The 15995-nt window shown below is 48.9% G+C and overlaps 1 protein-coding gene across 1 annotated transcript; it reads left to right on the top strand.

The window, feature by feature from the left end:
* The first annotated feature begins 4843 nt into the window (after positions 1-4843).
* LBH (LBH regulator of WNT signaling pathway) lies at positions 4844-15742 on the top strand. The gene is made up of 3 exons (XM_048938127.1): positions 4844-5012; positions 5238-5340; positions 13336-15742. Exons 1-3 carry the CDS (start codon positions 4987-4989, stop codon positions 13525-13527), a joined length of 321 nt encoding a protein of 106 aa, XP_048794084.1. The 5' UTR covers positions 4844-4986; the 3' UTR covers positions 13528-15742.
* The last annotated feature ends 253 nt before the right edge of the window (positions 15743-15995 follow it).

Below are 15995 nucleotides of genomic sequence, written 5' to 3'. Positions count from 1 at the left end.
GAGGCTTGAAGTGGTCCAAGCTGCATTTTTTATTTTTTACACCAAGTGGAAGTAGAGCAGCGTGCTGGTTTCAGGGGAGAGAAAGGAGTGGGAGGCACAATATCACATCCTATTTCCTCTTTTAAACACTTGGCAAGGGAGCAAACTTTCCATTCCCATCTGGCACAAGCAGACTAAACACAGGTTCCCTTCTGATAGCCATCTGCACTCTTCTGCTACCTTTTCCCATCAGTCCTCTGTAGCCAAAATGCAAACTCATGCACTATTTAAAGACACTCGGATTTAGGGAGTGTAACCAAACGATCCCTTTTAGTTACCTTCCTTCCAAGTTACCAGGCAGTGAGAGCCAAGCCAAACAATAGCACTGGTTAATCAACAGGCTCAGGACATGAAAGCAACTCCATTTCCTATTTGTGAATGCACAGATGTTGTTTATTTTGGATCTCCCCTTGTTGGTCCCCCAGGATTAAATAACACGCCTTTAGATGGATTGTGATTGCTTTTCTACTGAGCAGCCCACAGCAAGGCTTGTGTGGCTCTGCTGCACCCTCATGCCTTGCATCCCTGTTGGCGGGTCTGTGCTGGATGAGGCTCTCCACAAGAAGCAGGGTGCACCGTGGTGCTGGGAGCATCATGCTTCAAGTGAGATGCTGGTGTTGGTGGTGGTCCAGTAGCTCAGACTACCATAAAAGAAATCATTCCTGATCTAGTCCATGTCACCACAAATACTGACCCTCCTGAATCTGCTGGCTCAGTTTGTTGAACCCACTTGGCACTACTGTGTCCCGTGGTGATGAGACTTCTAATTTCCAGAGGAGAATGCAGTCCCTGCCCTTAGTTGTGCCCATTAAGCTGCTACAGGCTGGCACACACTGATGGGCAAATCCCCTGCAGGAACAGCCGTGCATCGTGGCATTGGCAGTGCCCGTGGAGGGGGTACAGAGTGCTGTGAGGGGTGGTTAGCAGGATGAGTGCCACTTGCCACAGCATTGGTAGAGTCTGAAATTTATGCCCTCAGCAGCAGGGTGCCTGTTTTAGGCAGGGAAGGGAGCCACAGCAATAGTTCTTGGTATTGCAGAAACACCCCAACTGCAAGACAAAGCTGGTGCTGGCTGAGGCTCTGTCTGGGGAGACTCCTGCCCACCCACAAACCTGCTGGCACCAAGCACTCAGTGACAGTCTTCTCCTCTAAAATAACACAGAGGAGTTCTCCATAGAGAAATCTGCTCTTCTTATCACTGCTTTTGCATGGCAGAACTTTGTTCTGTACATTAAGATACAAATTTACATACATCCACCTTGGGTCGGGCTGTGACAGTGCCCTGTACACCAACATCATCTCCCTCTGGGGTCAGTTCAAGCCTAAAGAGAGGAAAGAGCATCCTTAGAGGCTGCAGAGCACAAACACTTTGGCCCTTCATTCCTGGCGTCCCTCTAGATGCAGCTAGTGCATTGATCTGCCTTAGAAGGCTCTCAGGGCAGAAGGCACGGGATAACTGGCCTCGGTGCATAAGTAGGAAGCTGAGGATTTCATGGGATTACTTCTTGCTCCTTGACAGATGTGGGTCAGACTTAAGGTCACTGCTGAGCATCATGGCTTGACTTAATAGGCATCAGTAAGAGATTTGTATCAGATCTGGGATGGAGCCCTGCACACGGGGAACGTGCTGCCTCTTGCACATGTGCACATGCAAAGCAGGGTGATGGGCACTGCTGCAGCCTGGGAGCAGCTCCCTGAATCCAGGCACACCATGGCCATCAGGACTTGCACTGAGTCTCCTCTCCATGCAAAAAGAAGAACAAGAAACATAGGTGCAATACATCTCCCCTCAGCTCCCGTTTTGGTGCCTTCCCAACACTTGGTTCAGGTCCTGCCTCCTTCTCCTGGGACACAGAGATGTCTCTCAGGCCCTGCTGCCGTACAAGGTGACATGCCATCAGGCCTGCAGCACCAGGCCTCCTCACAGGGCCTCACCTGCCTGTGAGCAGGAAGCCAAGCACCAGTGGGACACGCTGGTAATGAAATACACCCGTTAATAAATAAAACCCGAGTGCAGCGAAAAGGGGGAGGGCAGTGGTTCAGTAAAGGATTCAATTTTTCAAATGAAGATATTTTCCATACACCGATTCCGGCCAAAACACATTTCATTTACGCTGACAGAATATAAATATCAACACAGACACACTTTGTTCCTAATTTGCCCTTCTGCGTTCCTGCTGCATCCAGGCCTTGCTGCATATCTGCTGCCTGTTTGCTGGGGCTGCGCTGGGCAGCGGAGGGCAGCCCATTGCTCCGTGTTGGTGTGAGCACAGAGCAAGCCCTGAAGGTTCAGAAGGCCAAGTTCTGCAGTGAAGCATTTTAGATATATTATCATCTGTGCGTGTGACACAGAAATACTGCGCTAGGTGTGAGCAGTGCCAGGTTCAGAACACAGACGATGCCTCTTGCAGTAGGCACCAGAAGGAGGTGCTAGCGGGACACATATATGAGCCAAGTGAGGGCTCACTGAGTACCAAGCCCTGCTTTCAGGCCTGATCCTGCCCTGCTAGAACATCTAAGCCCAGGCTGCTGGGTGAAACACTGGCCAGGACAGATGGAGTGTTCATGTGATGCATCCTCATAAGCAACAGAGAAGAAAAGCAATGAAAGGCAGGTGGAAAATGGGCCCATCACATGGCTACTTCTGTGTTCTCGAACCAGTGGTGTGTCTGTGTCCTCCATCCCATCCTCCCTTCTGCTCTCCTCTGCTCACCCACCACAGCTGGGCCAGCAAAGGTCCCAAACCAGCAAACGCCTTCAGCCCACACCTATTGGTCAGGACAAACCTAAGGGTTCTGGCACACAGGATCTCTCACCCCCCAGCCCCTCCTGGCTCACTGCTCCCAACTGGTCTTGCAGGACTGCTTTTTTCTTTCAAGCATGGGCCAGAAGTCACTGAAGAAGGCAATGCTGTGCAGAAAATGGCTGGAAGGAAGAAGTGACAGCCTTTCATTTTTACTTTTTTTTCTGAGGAAGTAAATAGGGCATGCCCTTCAGCAAGTGTCAGGAGGAAGGGATTGGTGCCAGGTGGGGCAGCATGCAGTTCGTATGTTCCAATGTTTTCATGCTTTTGTTTTTCAGTTCCAAGTGGGAAGAGTATATTTTATTCACTAAGAAACTTTCCCTGAAGGATTCGGGGGGATAGGAGGCTGTGAGCTCCTGTGGGCTGGATAGAGGTGATGGAAGTGACACTGCAGGTGTCATGGCACCTGTGATGGCCAGATGGATACTGCAGTGTGTGGATGTGGGGGATCTGGGATGTCAAAGATGCTGATGACCCCATAGCTACTGTGCCATCAGCCCCAGAGCTGACCATCTCCCTTCAAATGAATGTAAATGCAATGAATACTGTTGCACTGCAAGCAGGTCCCAAGTGCTTAGTGCAAAAATGTGCAGCAGTGAAACAGGGATCTGATGAGTGTATGGGAACTACTGAGTCACAGCCTGAACCTCTGATTGATCACCTGAGGGGAGCCATGAGTCAGGCAGAGGAGCACAGGTGAAGGCAATTCAGCTGTGCTGCTGGAAGGGGTGGAGCCAGGCTGCACCCCTCCTGGACCTATTTAAGAGCTGGCTACCAGAGGGGAAGGATCTCTGCTGGAGATCACCTCTCTTGGTGTTTTGTGGTGAGCCCAGCATAAGGGTAAGCCTTCCATTTATTCTCTCTTGTTATCATAGTCCACTTTGCCTAACTCTCTTGTTTATTTTGTGATTGTAACATCTTGATATCCATTGATTATACACACGAGCATGTTGGGGGTGAAGATAAAAAAAGTAGAAATCAGGTGATGCTGGGCTCCATTTCCTAGAAGCAGCTGAAAACAAAAGGCAAAAATTGACTCTTTTCCCACCTTTTTGGACAAGGTAAACAAGCACGGGGTGCAGTTGTGCTACACAACTTCCCTTCCCCAGGAACTCCTCCTGCCTCATAGAGGACCCCGCATCTCTGAGGCACACAGACATTTCCCCTGAAGCATTTTTAAAGATGGGGTACAGCTGCAGTGCTGCTGGTGCACACCTCAGCCAGAGCAGATCTCACTTCTCAGCTTCAGCCCTTTTCCAAGAGGACAATTAATGCGCCTACGGCTAATCATATGGATGAGCCTCACGGTGGCTTCCTGCCAAAGTGAGGACTAACAGCAACGACCCTCAAGCTCCTTCACTGGGCCTGAGCCAGGTTTGTTCCTGGTGACTTATGGGAGGGAGCTGAGCTCCCTCCAGCCCGGATGTTAATTGCTCAGCCTCAGAAATGTGCTTTGCAGGCTGAGCCCTCTCTTGGCAGGGAGCCCATCAGCATAGCAATGAGAGGGACCCGTAGGGTTCACCTGTGCCCGCCTGAGCTCCCATGAGCTGGGTCAGCTCCTTGGGACTGGCAATAATCTGGCACAGGGAAGGAGATGCCTGATGTCAAACACCCACATACGCCATCATTATATAATACAAAACTAAGAAGCTTACGCTATCCTGCTGGAAGAAACAAGCACACCTATGCCTGCACGCACACGTGTATTTGCAGCCTTGAGTGTAGCCGGAGCAGAACTGAAGGCAACGCGCGAGCCTCGCAGCTCGCACATCCCTCGCGTGGCACAAAGGCACGAAGTCACGGCAGGCCGTGCATACGAAAGCTCCGCACGGGCGCGCACACAGCGCCCAGCACCGCATTACGGCGCTCCCTCCCCCGCCGCGCTCCGCCCCTGAGAGTGGCGCGCCGAAACCATTCATGAAAATGCTGACGTCATGCGGAGGGGCGGGCTCTGCGGAGGCCACGCCCCCGCGGCTATTTAAGGCGGCGCGGCGCTGCCGGCGGGGCTCAGAGGGAGGCGGTGGTGCGGCGCGTGGTGGCCGTGTGCTCGGCGGTACCGCGCAGCTCCCGCCCTCCGGCAGCCTCGTGTGCCTCGGTGCCCTGCCGCCACCCCGAGGGCGTGGGCAGCCTCCGCCGGGACTTCATGTCTGTGCTTTGTCCCCTGCCCTGGTGAGTGGGCGCTGCCTGCTGCCCGTTTCGGGGGGCGCGGAGATGCTGAGCCCCGTCGCTCCGTCTCCTGCCCGGGGGATTGGGATGGGGGCAGGGGCGGGGAGGGAGCGGCCGGATGCTGCTGCTGCTGTCGATCGCGGCTCGCGGACCGCTCTGATGCCGCTTAAACCTCGCTCAGACCTTCCGGAGCCCTGAGGTGGTCTGAATGTTGTCCTTTGTTTCCAGCCCCGATTACCTGAGATCAGCCGAGATGACCGAAGTGATGATGAGCAGCCCGGCTATGGATGAGATCGGACTCAGCCCCCGTAAAGATGGGCTCTCGTATCAGGTGAGCGCTCGAGCCCCTGCGGAGCTGCCTGGGCTGGACCATGGGCTCGCTGTGGTAAATGTAATAGCAAGTCCTGCAGTAAGGGCTGGTCAGTGAGCTGCAGTGCTTGCTTGTCTGGAGCAATTTGTCTGAAATATCGCTTAGTTATCTGCTCAGAGTGCTTTGTTTCTGAAGTCCCTGAACCCTGGCTTGTTGGGTGCGCACAGAGGTGCAGTGGGAGAGGAGATGCGCTAAGGAAGGGTCCATGTCAGACACCAAGCTGAGAGGCTGCTGGGGTCTCTACGACCGTGGCTTGCAAATGATTTGTCTGCAGCAAAAGGGACTTGCTTGTACAGCACTCAAATCTTCCGAGCTACTCCTTGATTTTCCCCCTGCTTGAAAGGGTTAAGTCTATTGTAAGATACAATGAGGCTGGACACAGCGCTGACAAGCCCTGAGGTGTGCAAGCACAGTACCTGAAGGCATGAGCTGCATCCATTCTGCAACTGGTGATTAATGTAATTAGCTTTTAACCTCTAAGTCCGTAGCTGAGGTGAAGGGATGGTCTCTGACTCCAGCCTTTATCCTTCAGCCTCAGTACTTCCAGTCAATCAAAGAGTGAGTTGTGTATCTTTGCCTACTAGATCTGAGTTTCCCTACCCTGGCAGGAAACTTGTTGGTGAAGTTTAACATAGGAGCTGTACTTGCACAGGACTTGATTACTCTGCATAGGGTGACTCCTCATGGCAGATTGCAGTTCTTCATTTGCAGATGTGACACAGCCTGCACAAAGGCACTTGTTCTGTGGGGGCATTCAGATTGGGTGTGCTGTTGTACACTTGCATATTTATGTCTGAAAAAATGAGCTCCAAGCCTGCAACAGTTCTCTGAGGCGTGAAATCAACAGAATTTTGGGCCATGGCTCAGGCAGAAGCCAAAGCTGCAGGGGGGGAAATGGGGCTGCATTGCTTTTTTTGGTCAAAATTCTCAATCTGAACAGTGCAAGTAATTTAGTTTATTGCCTGTATGTGGAAATAGCAGTTCTGTTTTAGTGCTTGAGTTAGTGGAAAGCATATGGCCTTGCTTTCCTCTGCTATAGAGAATGTGTGTAGCAGTGGGAATGGCTGTGAAAGTTGAAGCTATTGCACTAGTCTTGCCAGATATTCAAACAAGTGTCTTAAACAGTATACTGTATGCAGGCATCTAACCCACTCAGGTCAGATGTTGGTTTTCTTATCCAGACTGTGCAGTGGGAGGCAGTCGGGGTGCCCTGCTTATTTGTGAAGGATTGTTTTAGTGAGGTTTTCCCCTAGCGCTAATGACTTCAGTGAGTCTGTTTGGGTGAACTGAGAGCAAACTTCTTCAGCTTCAGGTGGACCACGAGAACCTGAAGGTGTTTGCTGTAAATGCTAACAACTTGCATCTCTGCAGGGCTTGTCTGTTTTGGATCCGTTCTCTGCAGTGATGTGGTCATGGGGTTTTCAGGAGCTGCTAACTGCCTTGTAGTCTTTGGCTCTGTTGTAAGCTGAACTGATGGCAGAAAGGCCTGGGGTATTGAGAGGGCAGATGTTGCTGGGCGGTGTGTGGGCTGGGGATGAGGTCTGCCTCTAAATCAGGTTAGTGCAAAGAAGATTGAGAGTGGGTTGCAACCTTCTTCCTCTTGACTGCATGGCTGAAAATGTCGCTGTGAGAAGTTGAAATCATCCTCAAGCAGATGAAAATTGAAGTTAAAATAGCAAGGACAAATCAAATGCAAATAGTATTATGAACCCTGTTCCGTCTTGGGGTGTGGCACTTCTTGCTTTATCCTGCTGATGGAGAGCATTTGGTACGTGGAAAATGGTATGCTGGTCTGAGGGCTGTAGTGCAATAACTTAAAACCAGACAGAGCTAACAGAGCATGACTGCTCCAGCGCTGAGGCTCGAGCTAAGCTGCAGCATCTTACCTCACCCACCTGCAGAGCAGCGCGCTCGCAGTGAGCGTGACCACTGTTGGTTACAGGAAACAAAACAGTGGATCCAGAACTATGAGAGGTGAACGTTTAGTTTCCAAAGCTTCTCATGTAGTAGAACTTGGGTTTGTTCTGCTGCAGAGATGACATGAAACTGGGTTTCAGTGTGCTGCCCTTAGGGCTGTGCAGAGAACGATCTGTGACCTAACTTATCAACTACTGTTTTAAAGTAGTTTTGTTTTCCTAGTAAAGCCTTGGAAGTAAACTGAGGAAACCAACACCTCCAGATTGTAAACTCTCAGCAGTTTGATTTCTTTAGCCCATGATGCTCGCTGAATGTCAGGGCTCCTGCCTGTCTCACTGGTTCCTTCTGGTGGAACCTGTGGCTTGTCAGCTTTTCTTCTGCCCACTCCTTGCCTTTGCTCACACTCCAGAGTGTGTTTATACATCCCCAGGAGGTGTGCATCCCCCAGCAGCGCTTCCTGGTGTTCTTTAGGCTGGACTCAGCTGCAGTGATGTGAAAACCTGAGCTGCAGAAGTCTCATACCTATGATAACTGAGTTGTCTGTGTAGGCTTAGTAATTTGTATGTGGTTTCATTTGCACAATGTGCTTTCTCGGCATGGATACCTTTTTCCAGTTAGTGTGCCAAATGCTTGCAAGCTGATGTGCTAACTTCAAAGCCTTTTAGTACAGAGCAGTTTTTATTCCTGCTTTTGTAAAGTAAAGCTGCTCTGAGCCCACTGAAGGTGGTGGAAATGAATGGTGAAATCTGGATGCGAGTCTCAGAGCAGGGAGGCACAGACAAAACAGAAGATGCAGCTGAGGAGGTGATGTCATGCTGGGTCTTGTGCCTGCAGTGGAGAGCTATTTCTGGATCTTTAATAGATATCCCATAATTCCCATGGGACTGCTAAACAAAAAAACTCATTGAAATGCAGCTGATGGCTCAAGATGCCCCTGCTACAAGCAGATGTGCCTACAGAGGACTCTGCCCCTCCTGCCTGGTGGTCCCCGCAGAGCCAGGCCATTTCCCTGCCCCTTGGAGCTGATGTTCTGCTTGCAGTTTCAGCACCAGGTAGACCTGTTCTCTGAAAAGCCTGTCAGCACTATGCCAGCTTGTCCTCTAATGCCATCTTGCAGCAGCATGGGTGTTGCTGCCTGATTGAAGGCTGACTTGATGCTGTCAAAACAGCTATGTGGATCCTGCCTTATTTCTTGAAAGTGGATCTGAGCACGGTAGTGCTCAGTGAACAGTGAAGTGTTTAAGCAAATACTGTCCTAAGCTGAGCATGCTGCTTTGCTGCAGCCGGACTGGCTGGTCTTGTTGGACCTCGGCCTGCCTTTTGGGAGACAGGCATGAAGAGGCTGAGCTTGCCTCATGCCATCAGCTGGGGCTTGGTTGTCATGGGGAGCTTGAGCTCTTTAAGTCATGATCGCATCATGCTGGGATCTGTCTGGGTTAATCACAGCCACAGTTAGCTGTGAATGACGTCAGACTGACTGAATCTAGGTGAATAGGCTTATTGCCCCATCCGGTGTTCATAGCAAAGGCCTGGGACATCAGCATTGTTGGGGGGAATTGGTGTTAGTGAGTGCAACTTCTTTGCTGGCCCCTGAGGAACTGCAGTGCTGAGGGACATGAGATGTGTCAGTGTGCAACACCTCTGTCAGCATTCTACTTTGCAAACAACAGGGAGATGGAAAGCAGTACTGCAATGGCTTGGGGGCCTGCAAGGGAGCAACATGGGGCTGACCTGGGGTCTGGTGGTGATGGATGGAGGCTGAGATTCATCTCGTTTGCTTGTGAGGCACTTCTACACCTTGGTTTCTCCCAGAGAAGTCCTGTGTGGAAGCTGGTGCTCACCACTGCTGGGATGCCTTCAGGGGCTGTGGAATTTAGAACGTTTAGGATACTTTACCTGTTTAGCTTCCACGTAGCACAGTTACTAGACAACATCAGTTAGCTCAGTTACTTCAGGTTGAGCTAATGCTTATTCCAGGGTCTTGGACCTTTACTGAAGGCATAAGCAGTATATGGAAAGAGCAGAGCTCAAACTAATACCTTCCTAGCTATTCTGTGTAGGAAGAAGTGCTGTGCTGAAATTCGAACTGAGGACAAATAGCTCATGGTAACACCTCAGCACATGTTTTTTCCTCCCTACTTGATGTCTCATTACTCTAATGGAAAATTGTTACGATGTTATGCTGCTGAAGTTTCCCTGCCTCTGTCCCCCAAGATGTGCTTGTGACTGAGAAGTTGTCATAGTTCATAAACCTGAGTCACGCTGTGTGCATAACTAGATGGAGCTCAGTTTCAAGTCATGACTACTGTATGAGTGAAACTTAGCAGCGCTGCTTCTCTTAGCTGGAAAATTCCTCTGCAGAAGGCACTGAGATGATTTAAATACTTCCTGGAAGGAGCTTGCTGTGCCTCTTGGTGACAGCAGAATTTAGTTTCAAGAACTTATATTTCAAATCAGAAACCAGAATTTTAACTTGATACTGCTGGAGAGGTCTCAAACTCGCATCTTAGTACTGGGAGGGGAGGTGGTGTGTGTACCTCAGGGTATATCCTGTCCCTGAAGTGGTATGCATCTCAGTGCAGACCTTTGTGTCTTGTATTAGTAATACCACAATGAGGTAAAACTTTCCCCCAAACAGTAACACAATCTGGAAAGATCTTCTTACCTTAGTTTCCCTGCAATATAACTGAAATAGCTTTCAGCCTCTACAGGAGGGGAGGCAGGCACTTTAACTCTTGGTGTGGAATGGAGAGCACAGGTGGGTGTTGTTTTGGATATAAAAGTGTCCCTTGGATTACAGCAGCTCTGAACTAATCTCCTTAGCTGTCTGACGTCTCTCCTGCTTTTGGTGTTTCTCTCCCTGCAAATGCTCAGAGGGGCTATGAGCCTCCCCAGGGCCAAGGGAACTTTCCATTCCTGTTGCCAAGACTTCATTTGAGGATAGGAGAGCTAGATCATCTGAAACGGAGGCAAACATGACTTTCTGCAGATCATTTCAAGCTTTCATTTCAAGTACTGCTTTTCACTGCTCTCACTATATTGAAAGGTAGGAGTTTCCAGAACATCATCTGGAGAGGCCCATGAAAACCAGTCTTGCTGCCGCAAGCCTGAAGCAATGTTGAGCAGAGCACGAGTGTATATTGGTTCTTACGCTGTAAAGTTGTCAGATCTCTTGCCATGGGCTGGGAGCTGTGACATGCCACGGAGCTGGGGAAACTTGCAAGCATTGCAGCCATCATGCAGTATTAGGGGGTGAGGAAGAGAGGGAGCTATCTTTCAGTTGCTTCTGAACTTGCTTTTGGCTGGCCTTCCCAAACAGCTGGTTGGTGGCTGTCATTTGGGGACAGGTAGGTCAGCAGTAGGCTCACTCTGATAAGTACAAGGAGGTTGTGTTCTTTGCGTGCTGGGGAGATGCAGAGTCATCTTTCCATGTGGGTGAGCTGGGTAATGCAAGAGGAGAAGCTCCTAGGCAGGTTTCCACAGCCGGGCTGTCTTGGCTGCAGTGCGAGAGGGTGCAGAGCTGGCAGTTAAGATCTGTGCCTGCTGCACTCTTGGGGGGAACTCACTGCAGGCTTTCTCCAGAAGCTTTTCTTCCCATTGTCTAAACCTGGGGAGGGAGCAGATTCTGCTCATGGGAGTGACACACGGCATGGCACTGCTCATGTGGATTGATGGTGCTTGCTAATCTTGGTAAAAAGTGCCTTGCAACTCAGCTTGTTTTGGGGTTGACCCAGGAGACTTTTCCATCCCATTTCCCTGGATGTGCAAACGAAGTCTTAATCTGCAAACCACTTCCCTTCAGTCCCTGTACTTGGCCGGCAGTGCTGCCCTGCTTGTCACATGCTAGGAAATTTGCCTTTGTATAATTTTTCCATTGATGGTCCACACCCCTTGAAAATGTAGTTGCAACATCTCGCTTCATGCTGCCTCTACGATTAAAAGACATGACTTAGTGGAAAAAATCTTGACCTTCTTGGGTTTGGTCTGTCCTGCAGCTATTTGAGATAAGATTGTGCTGGTTTTTTATTAAAAAAGCTGCACGCCGTGTTTTAGGGATTTTTTTTTAATAAGGAAATGACTGCTTAGCTTCTGGAAAAAAAAAAAGCACCTGTCAGACTGTTTTCAAAGAAATTGCTCCAATTTGACCCAATGTGCTTAAAATGATAGCAGCCAAAGGTTAGTTTAATTATTAGACTGCTATTTTTCTTGCACAGGAGGCTATTTTCATGACACTATCAGCTTATATAACCTCCTGAACCACACTTCTTTTTCCATTGCAGCCTTCTAAACAATGTAATGTCAAGGGTACTTTTTTTTCCTGTCCTGAGTTGAGATATCAAGTTGATGCTTTAGAGCTGTTGACTGTACTTCCAGTAATGTACTGAGTGTCTGAAACTGCCTTTGTTTGGCTCGAAAGCCATAAAGCTCCAAGCAACTGTTCTGGTCTCACTTATCCTGAGAGTGGCACTGTGCAAGGGCAACTTGTGCATTGAGTCACTTTCTTCAGCATCTGCTCCCAAAGTTACCCTGCCTGACTATATTAAGTAGCAGCCTGGCTTTTTCAAGTTGATAACCTGGTTCCTACAAAGCTTTTCAGTGTGATTAATAGTTGCTAGGCTGAAGAACAAGTTGATGGAGTGGGGTTTGAGTAAGGCTTTCCCAGGCTGGTGGGATAGCTGTGTGATTGGCATGAGGAGTGTGGTGCTTCATGCTCAAGGCTTCTGGGTCAGGAACCTGCTTTGGAGCTGGAACCACGAAGATCAGAAGAGATGAATTCTTGCTCCCAAATGAGCATCTAACTGCAGTGTTCCAGTGTGAGGTTTGCTGTGCTGCTCTCTGCAAGGATGCTCTTGTGGCTTGGATGAATTCAGATGGTGTTCAGAGAAAGCATAGTACATGGCTCCTCATGTCATCTGCACCTCCAGGAAAAAGCATTTGGTGATAAGCCTCTTCAGGCTGTTTTAATGCACCCATGATGGAAAATGGATATGCAGATAAAATGTTCTGAAATAGAGCTGCTTAGTCTTCTGGATACCAACTGGGGGATCTGATATGGGAACTGGTTCTGTCACTGAATGCTTTTTCTCAGGATGAGGTGGGGCTTGTAGCAGTTCCACTAGCAAGGCATTCCTGTTCTGTTCACTCTGCCATTTAGTTATGCAGACCCACTGTTAACATTCCAGCACGGCTGAATGCAGCTTTTCCTGTACCTATATTTTTGCATTAGTTTCTGGAAGGATCAAAGCCTGCAGCCCAATGGCACTACCTGTGGGTATGGGCCCTGATGCTGCTGCTATAGCAGGGTGGGGTGAGGTGTTTCTTTGCATTTTGAGGGACTGGGGATAAGGAGGTCCTTGTACTTTGTGCTGGGATGCATAATTCTTAGCTAGGCCATAAATACCTCCAGCCCTAAGAAATGTGGTCCCATTTTTGACCTTCGGGTCAGTCTCTAACAATTCCACAGACCATCTTCCTGCTGAATTTCACTGCTGATGGATAGTAGCTGTAGCATGCAGAATACTACCAGAATGCAGCTGAACTTCTCATGCAGACTGTTTCTGCTGCCTATGAGTAACACCAGGCACAGCCCCTTACTGTGAGGGTGAGGCCTGCTCTGGTGCTGTGCTACCTTGTGCCTCCTTCTCCTTCTGGCAGCAGTGCCTGGAGCACAAGTGTAGCTTCACTGGCAGCAGGAAACAAGATCAGATTTGCAGATCGAGATAGCTCAGTTTGCAAACTCATGAGCATTCATGCAAAAGCTGTGGTGGGAGGGGGTGAGGCTTTTGAGTAAATACCCCAAAGCAGGTGCCTATTTGATGAGCCTTATCCAAGCAAACGTATGTGCTTTGAAAGCCTCTTGGGCTGTGCTGATTTCAAGTTCTCAGCGATTACTAAGAAGTTGAGGGGTTTTTCCCATCACCCAGTTGTGTACTCTGCGTCCAGACTAGTTCACCCTGAAAACCAAGTTTTGAGAGTTGGATGTTAGCTAAGACTGCTTGAGAGCAGCTCCTCTCACAGGCTGTTTCTTGGCTCTTTCAGATTTTCCCCGATCCCTCTGACTTTGACTGTTACTGCAAGCTGAAGGACCGCCTGCCCTCAATCGTGGTGGAGCCAACGGAGGGCGATGTGGAGAGCGGGGAGCTGAGATGGCCGCCTGAGGAGTTCCTCGTCCAGGAGGAGGAAGAGGAGGAAAGCTGTGAAGACGCAAAGGAGGACAACAAGGAGCAATAAATGGCATCTGAGGAAAGGCAAGGGACTGCACCCTTCTGAAGGAAGAGCCACACTTTTTTTGAAAGTCTTTTTAAAGAGAAAAGACAAGTTCAACTTTGCACCTGCAAGATTTTAGTTTTTTTGTATTCTCTGTATTGAGAACTGAAGCCCTTGGTGTCACCAGACCTTCTGAGGAAGGAAGGAAGTAACGCAGAGAAATGTTTGCTGTTCTCGAGATCGCTATCTGTATTTTTCTGAGGTGGAGGCAGCAGTGAAGTTCCAAGCACGTGGCAGAGGGTGACCACTTGAGGGATGCTGGAGGGGGGAGCTTGGGGATGGGGAGTGCAGAGGGAAGCCAAGCAAAGCAGTGTTCAGCTGGGAGCTGCTTTTGACCAGAAGCCTGAGAACAGAGTGGTCATCTCAGATTTGTTTTTCCTAAAGCTTCCATTTTCTGTGTCTGGAGGTGGAAGGGTTTGTAGCAAAGCATCACAAAATGCTCTAGTGCTGAGGGACCTGTAGCTTTCCCCAGTTCAGCACCTCCTAGGGTCAAGTGAGCATCCTTAGGAGTAGTGGGCTTCTTGCTCTCGCTCTTGAGCCTGTACCAGTCACTTTCCCAAAGCTGTCTTTTCACCCTCTGTTTGCCTTTAGACCTTTCAATGCTGAACAGCTGTATTTGCAGGGAAACGTTAGGCTGCTGCTTGTCATCTCTGCTGCTGCAAGGCCCTAATTGATCTTGCAGGCAGTTAGCTTGAGGTAGTGCAAAATTGATGTAAAGACATCCATTTGCAGCATGAACTAATGTAGATTTGAACACATGGATTTTTCTCTCCTATTTGCCAAGGCTACTGTGGTCGGTCTTGTCTTGTTCCAGTGCCCAAAGCTGAAGGGTGAGGATTGCACCTGCTTGCCTCGGTGTCTTTGAGGCTGTAAGGTTTCATATCTCAACTTGCTGGTCAGTGGGCTTGGGGACAGGTTTGGTTGCTCCTGCACAGGGACCTGCAGAAGGGGAACGCTGCCAGACTGGAGGTAATACAAAGACTGAACACCAGACAGTGTGGATTATCAGTGAGGAGGTGGAAGGGAGCTCTCTGGGGAGTGTTAGCCTGAGCATCCTGAAACAAGATGTCTGTTCTGTGGCAAGGATGAGATAGCTGTTTGTGGGTGTTTAATGGAGTGCAGACTGTTCTGTAACGTCTGTGTTTGGGTCCTTCTCACAGTATCCTGCTCCAATGGGGAGCAGTCTGTCTCTGTTTGGGGAGGGAAGTCTGGTGCCACGTGGGGTAACTCACTATTTTCCTGGAAAGTGATGCTCTTGTGGTTTTGTGGGCCAGCTCAGGGAGCCAGTTGCTCTTGGAATAGGATGAGAACAGTTACTACCTAAACCAAATCCGGGGTCACAGAAGAGTAAAAGAAATGTCAAGGCCTTAACCAAACTTTCATAATAATCCCAATGCCACCCTCCTTTGCTTGTAACAGGTTCCATTTTTAAAATCTATTTGAACATGTGTATTTGTATTTTTAATACCTCATGAGTAGTTGAACGCTGGCAGGGGTCAGGAACTGCTTTTAACCTATTAGCAGGATCATTTTAGTCTCGTCTTGCTTGTGTTTTAAACATAATGGCAATAACTTCTCAGCTCTACGTAACTGTTTCAGGCAGATAGGAAAGCAGGAGAAATTCAGTGTTCCCGCAGTGCAGCTGGTCTCTAGCCTTGCAGGCCTGGTTATATTCTCCCTGCCTGTCTGGGTGGATGATTTATCACCAAATGGTCATCATGTAGTGATACCGCTTTCTCTGATGGATTCAGCTGTTGTATCTGTAACACTTGTTCTAATCTTGCTGTCTTACCTGAATGAGCTTATACACTTGTATACCAGCCAATTGTCCTATTTCTAAGTGTTACTCTCAGTCTGTACCACCAAGTCAAAGCTGTATATCAAAGATACTATCATCTGGCAGCAATGAGATGGCAATCCATGGACTCAAGACCTGCTGTCTGCCCTAAAGACTTGTGTATTTCTGTCTGCATCCTTTTGTGAAAGTATTGTGTATATTTCTATTTGTTGAACGCATCTAAAGAACAAAGCACTCCAGTAAAACTACTCCTGTTGTAGGATATACATTCTATATTTCTGTAATTCTTTTTGAGCCTCAGGGAGAAGCTAGCATTTTTTTCAAACTACATTTTTGTCACTGTGACAGTTGTAAATAAAGTTTGAAAATGCTTTCCAAACATACTGGCTTTGTTCTTACTAATGGATGGGTTTGGATGGTCCCTTCCTTACCAGTCCTTGTTTCTGCTATGAGGTGTGCTGATTTGCAGGGTGAACATAAATATCCTGAAGTATGATGTCTGTCAGGTTGAGGCTGTCCTTTGAACCTGGAGATACTTGTGCTCACCTCAGAGCATGCTCCATGAAATCATGAACCCAAATCAGCTTGGGGAGCACGGGGCAGCATCTTTGCCTTCCATCTTCCTACAGTTGCT

Source organism: Lagopus muta, chromosome 2 (assembly GCF_023343835.1).
Source record: "Lagopus muta isolate bLagMut1 chromosome 2, bLagMut1 primary, whole genome shotgun sequence".
Classification (NCBI taxonomy): Eukaryota; Metazoa; Chordata; class Aves; order Galliformes; family Phasianidae; genus Lagopus; species Lagopus muta.
Note: the sequence above shows the minus strand (reverse complement) of the source record. Positions and strands in the feature narration are given on the sequence as shown.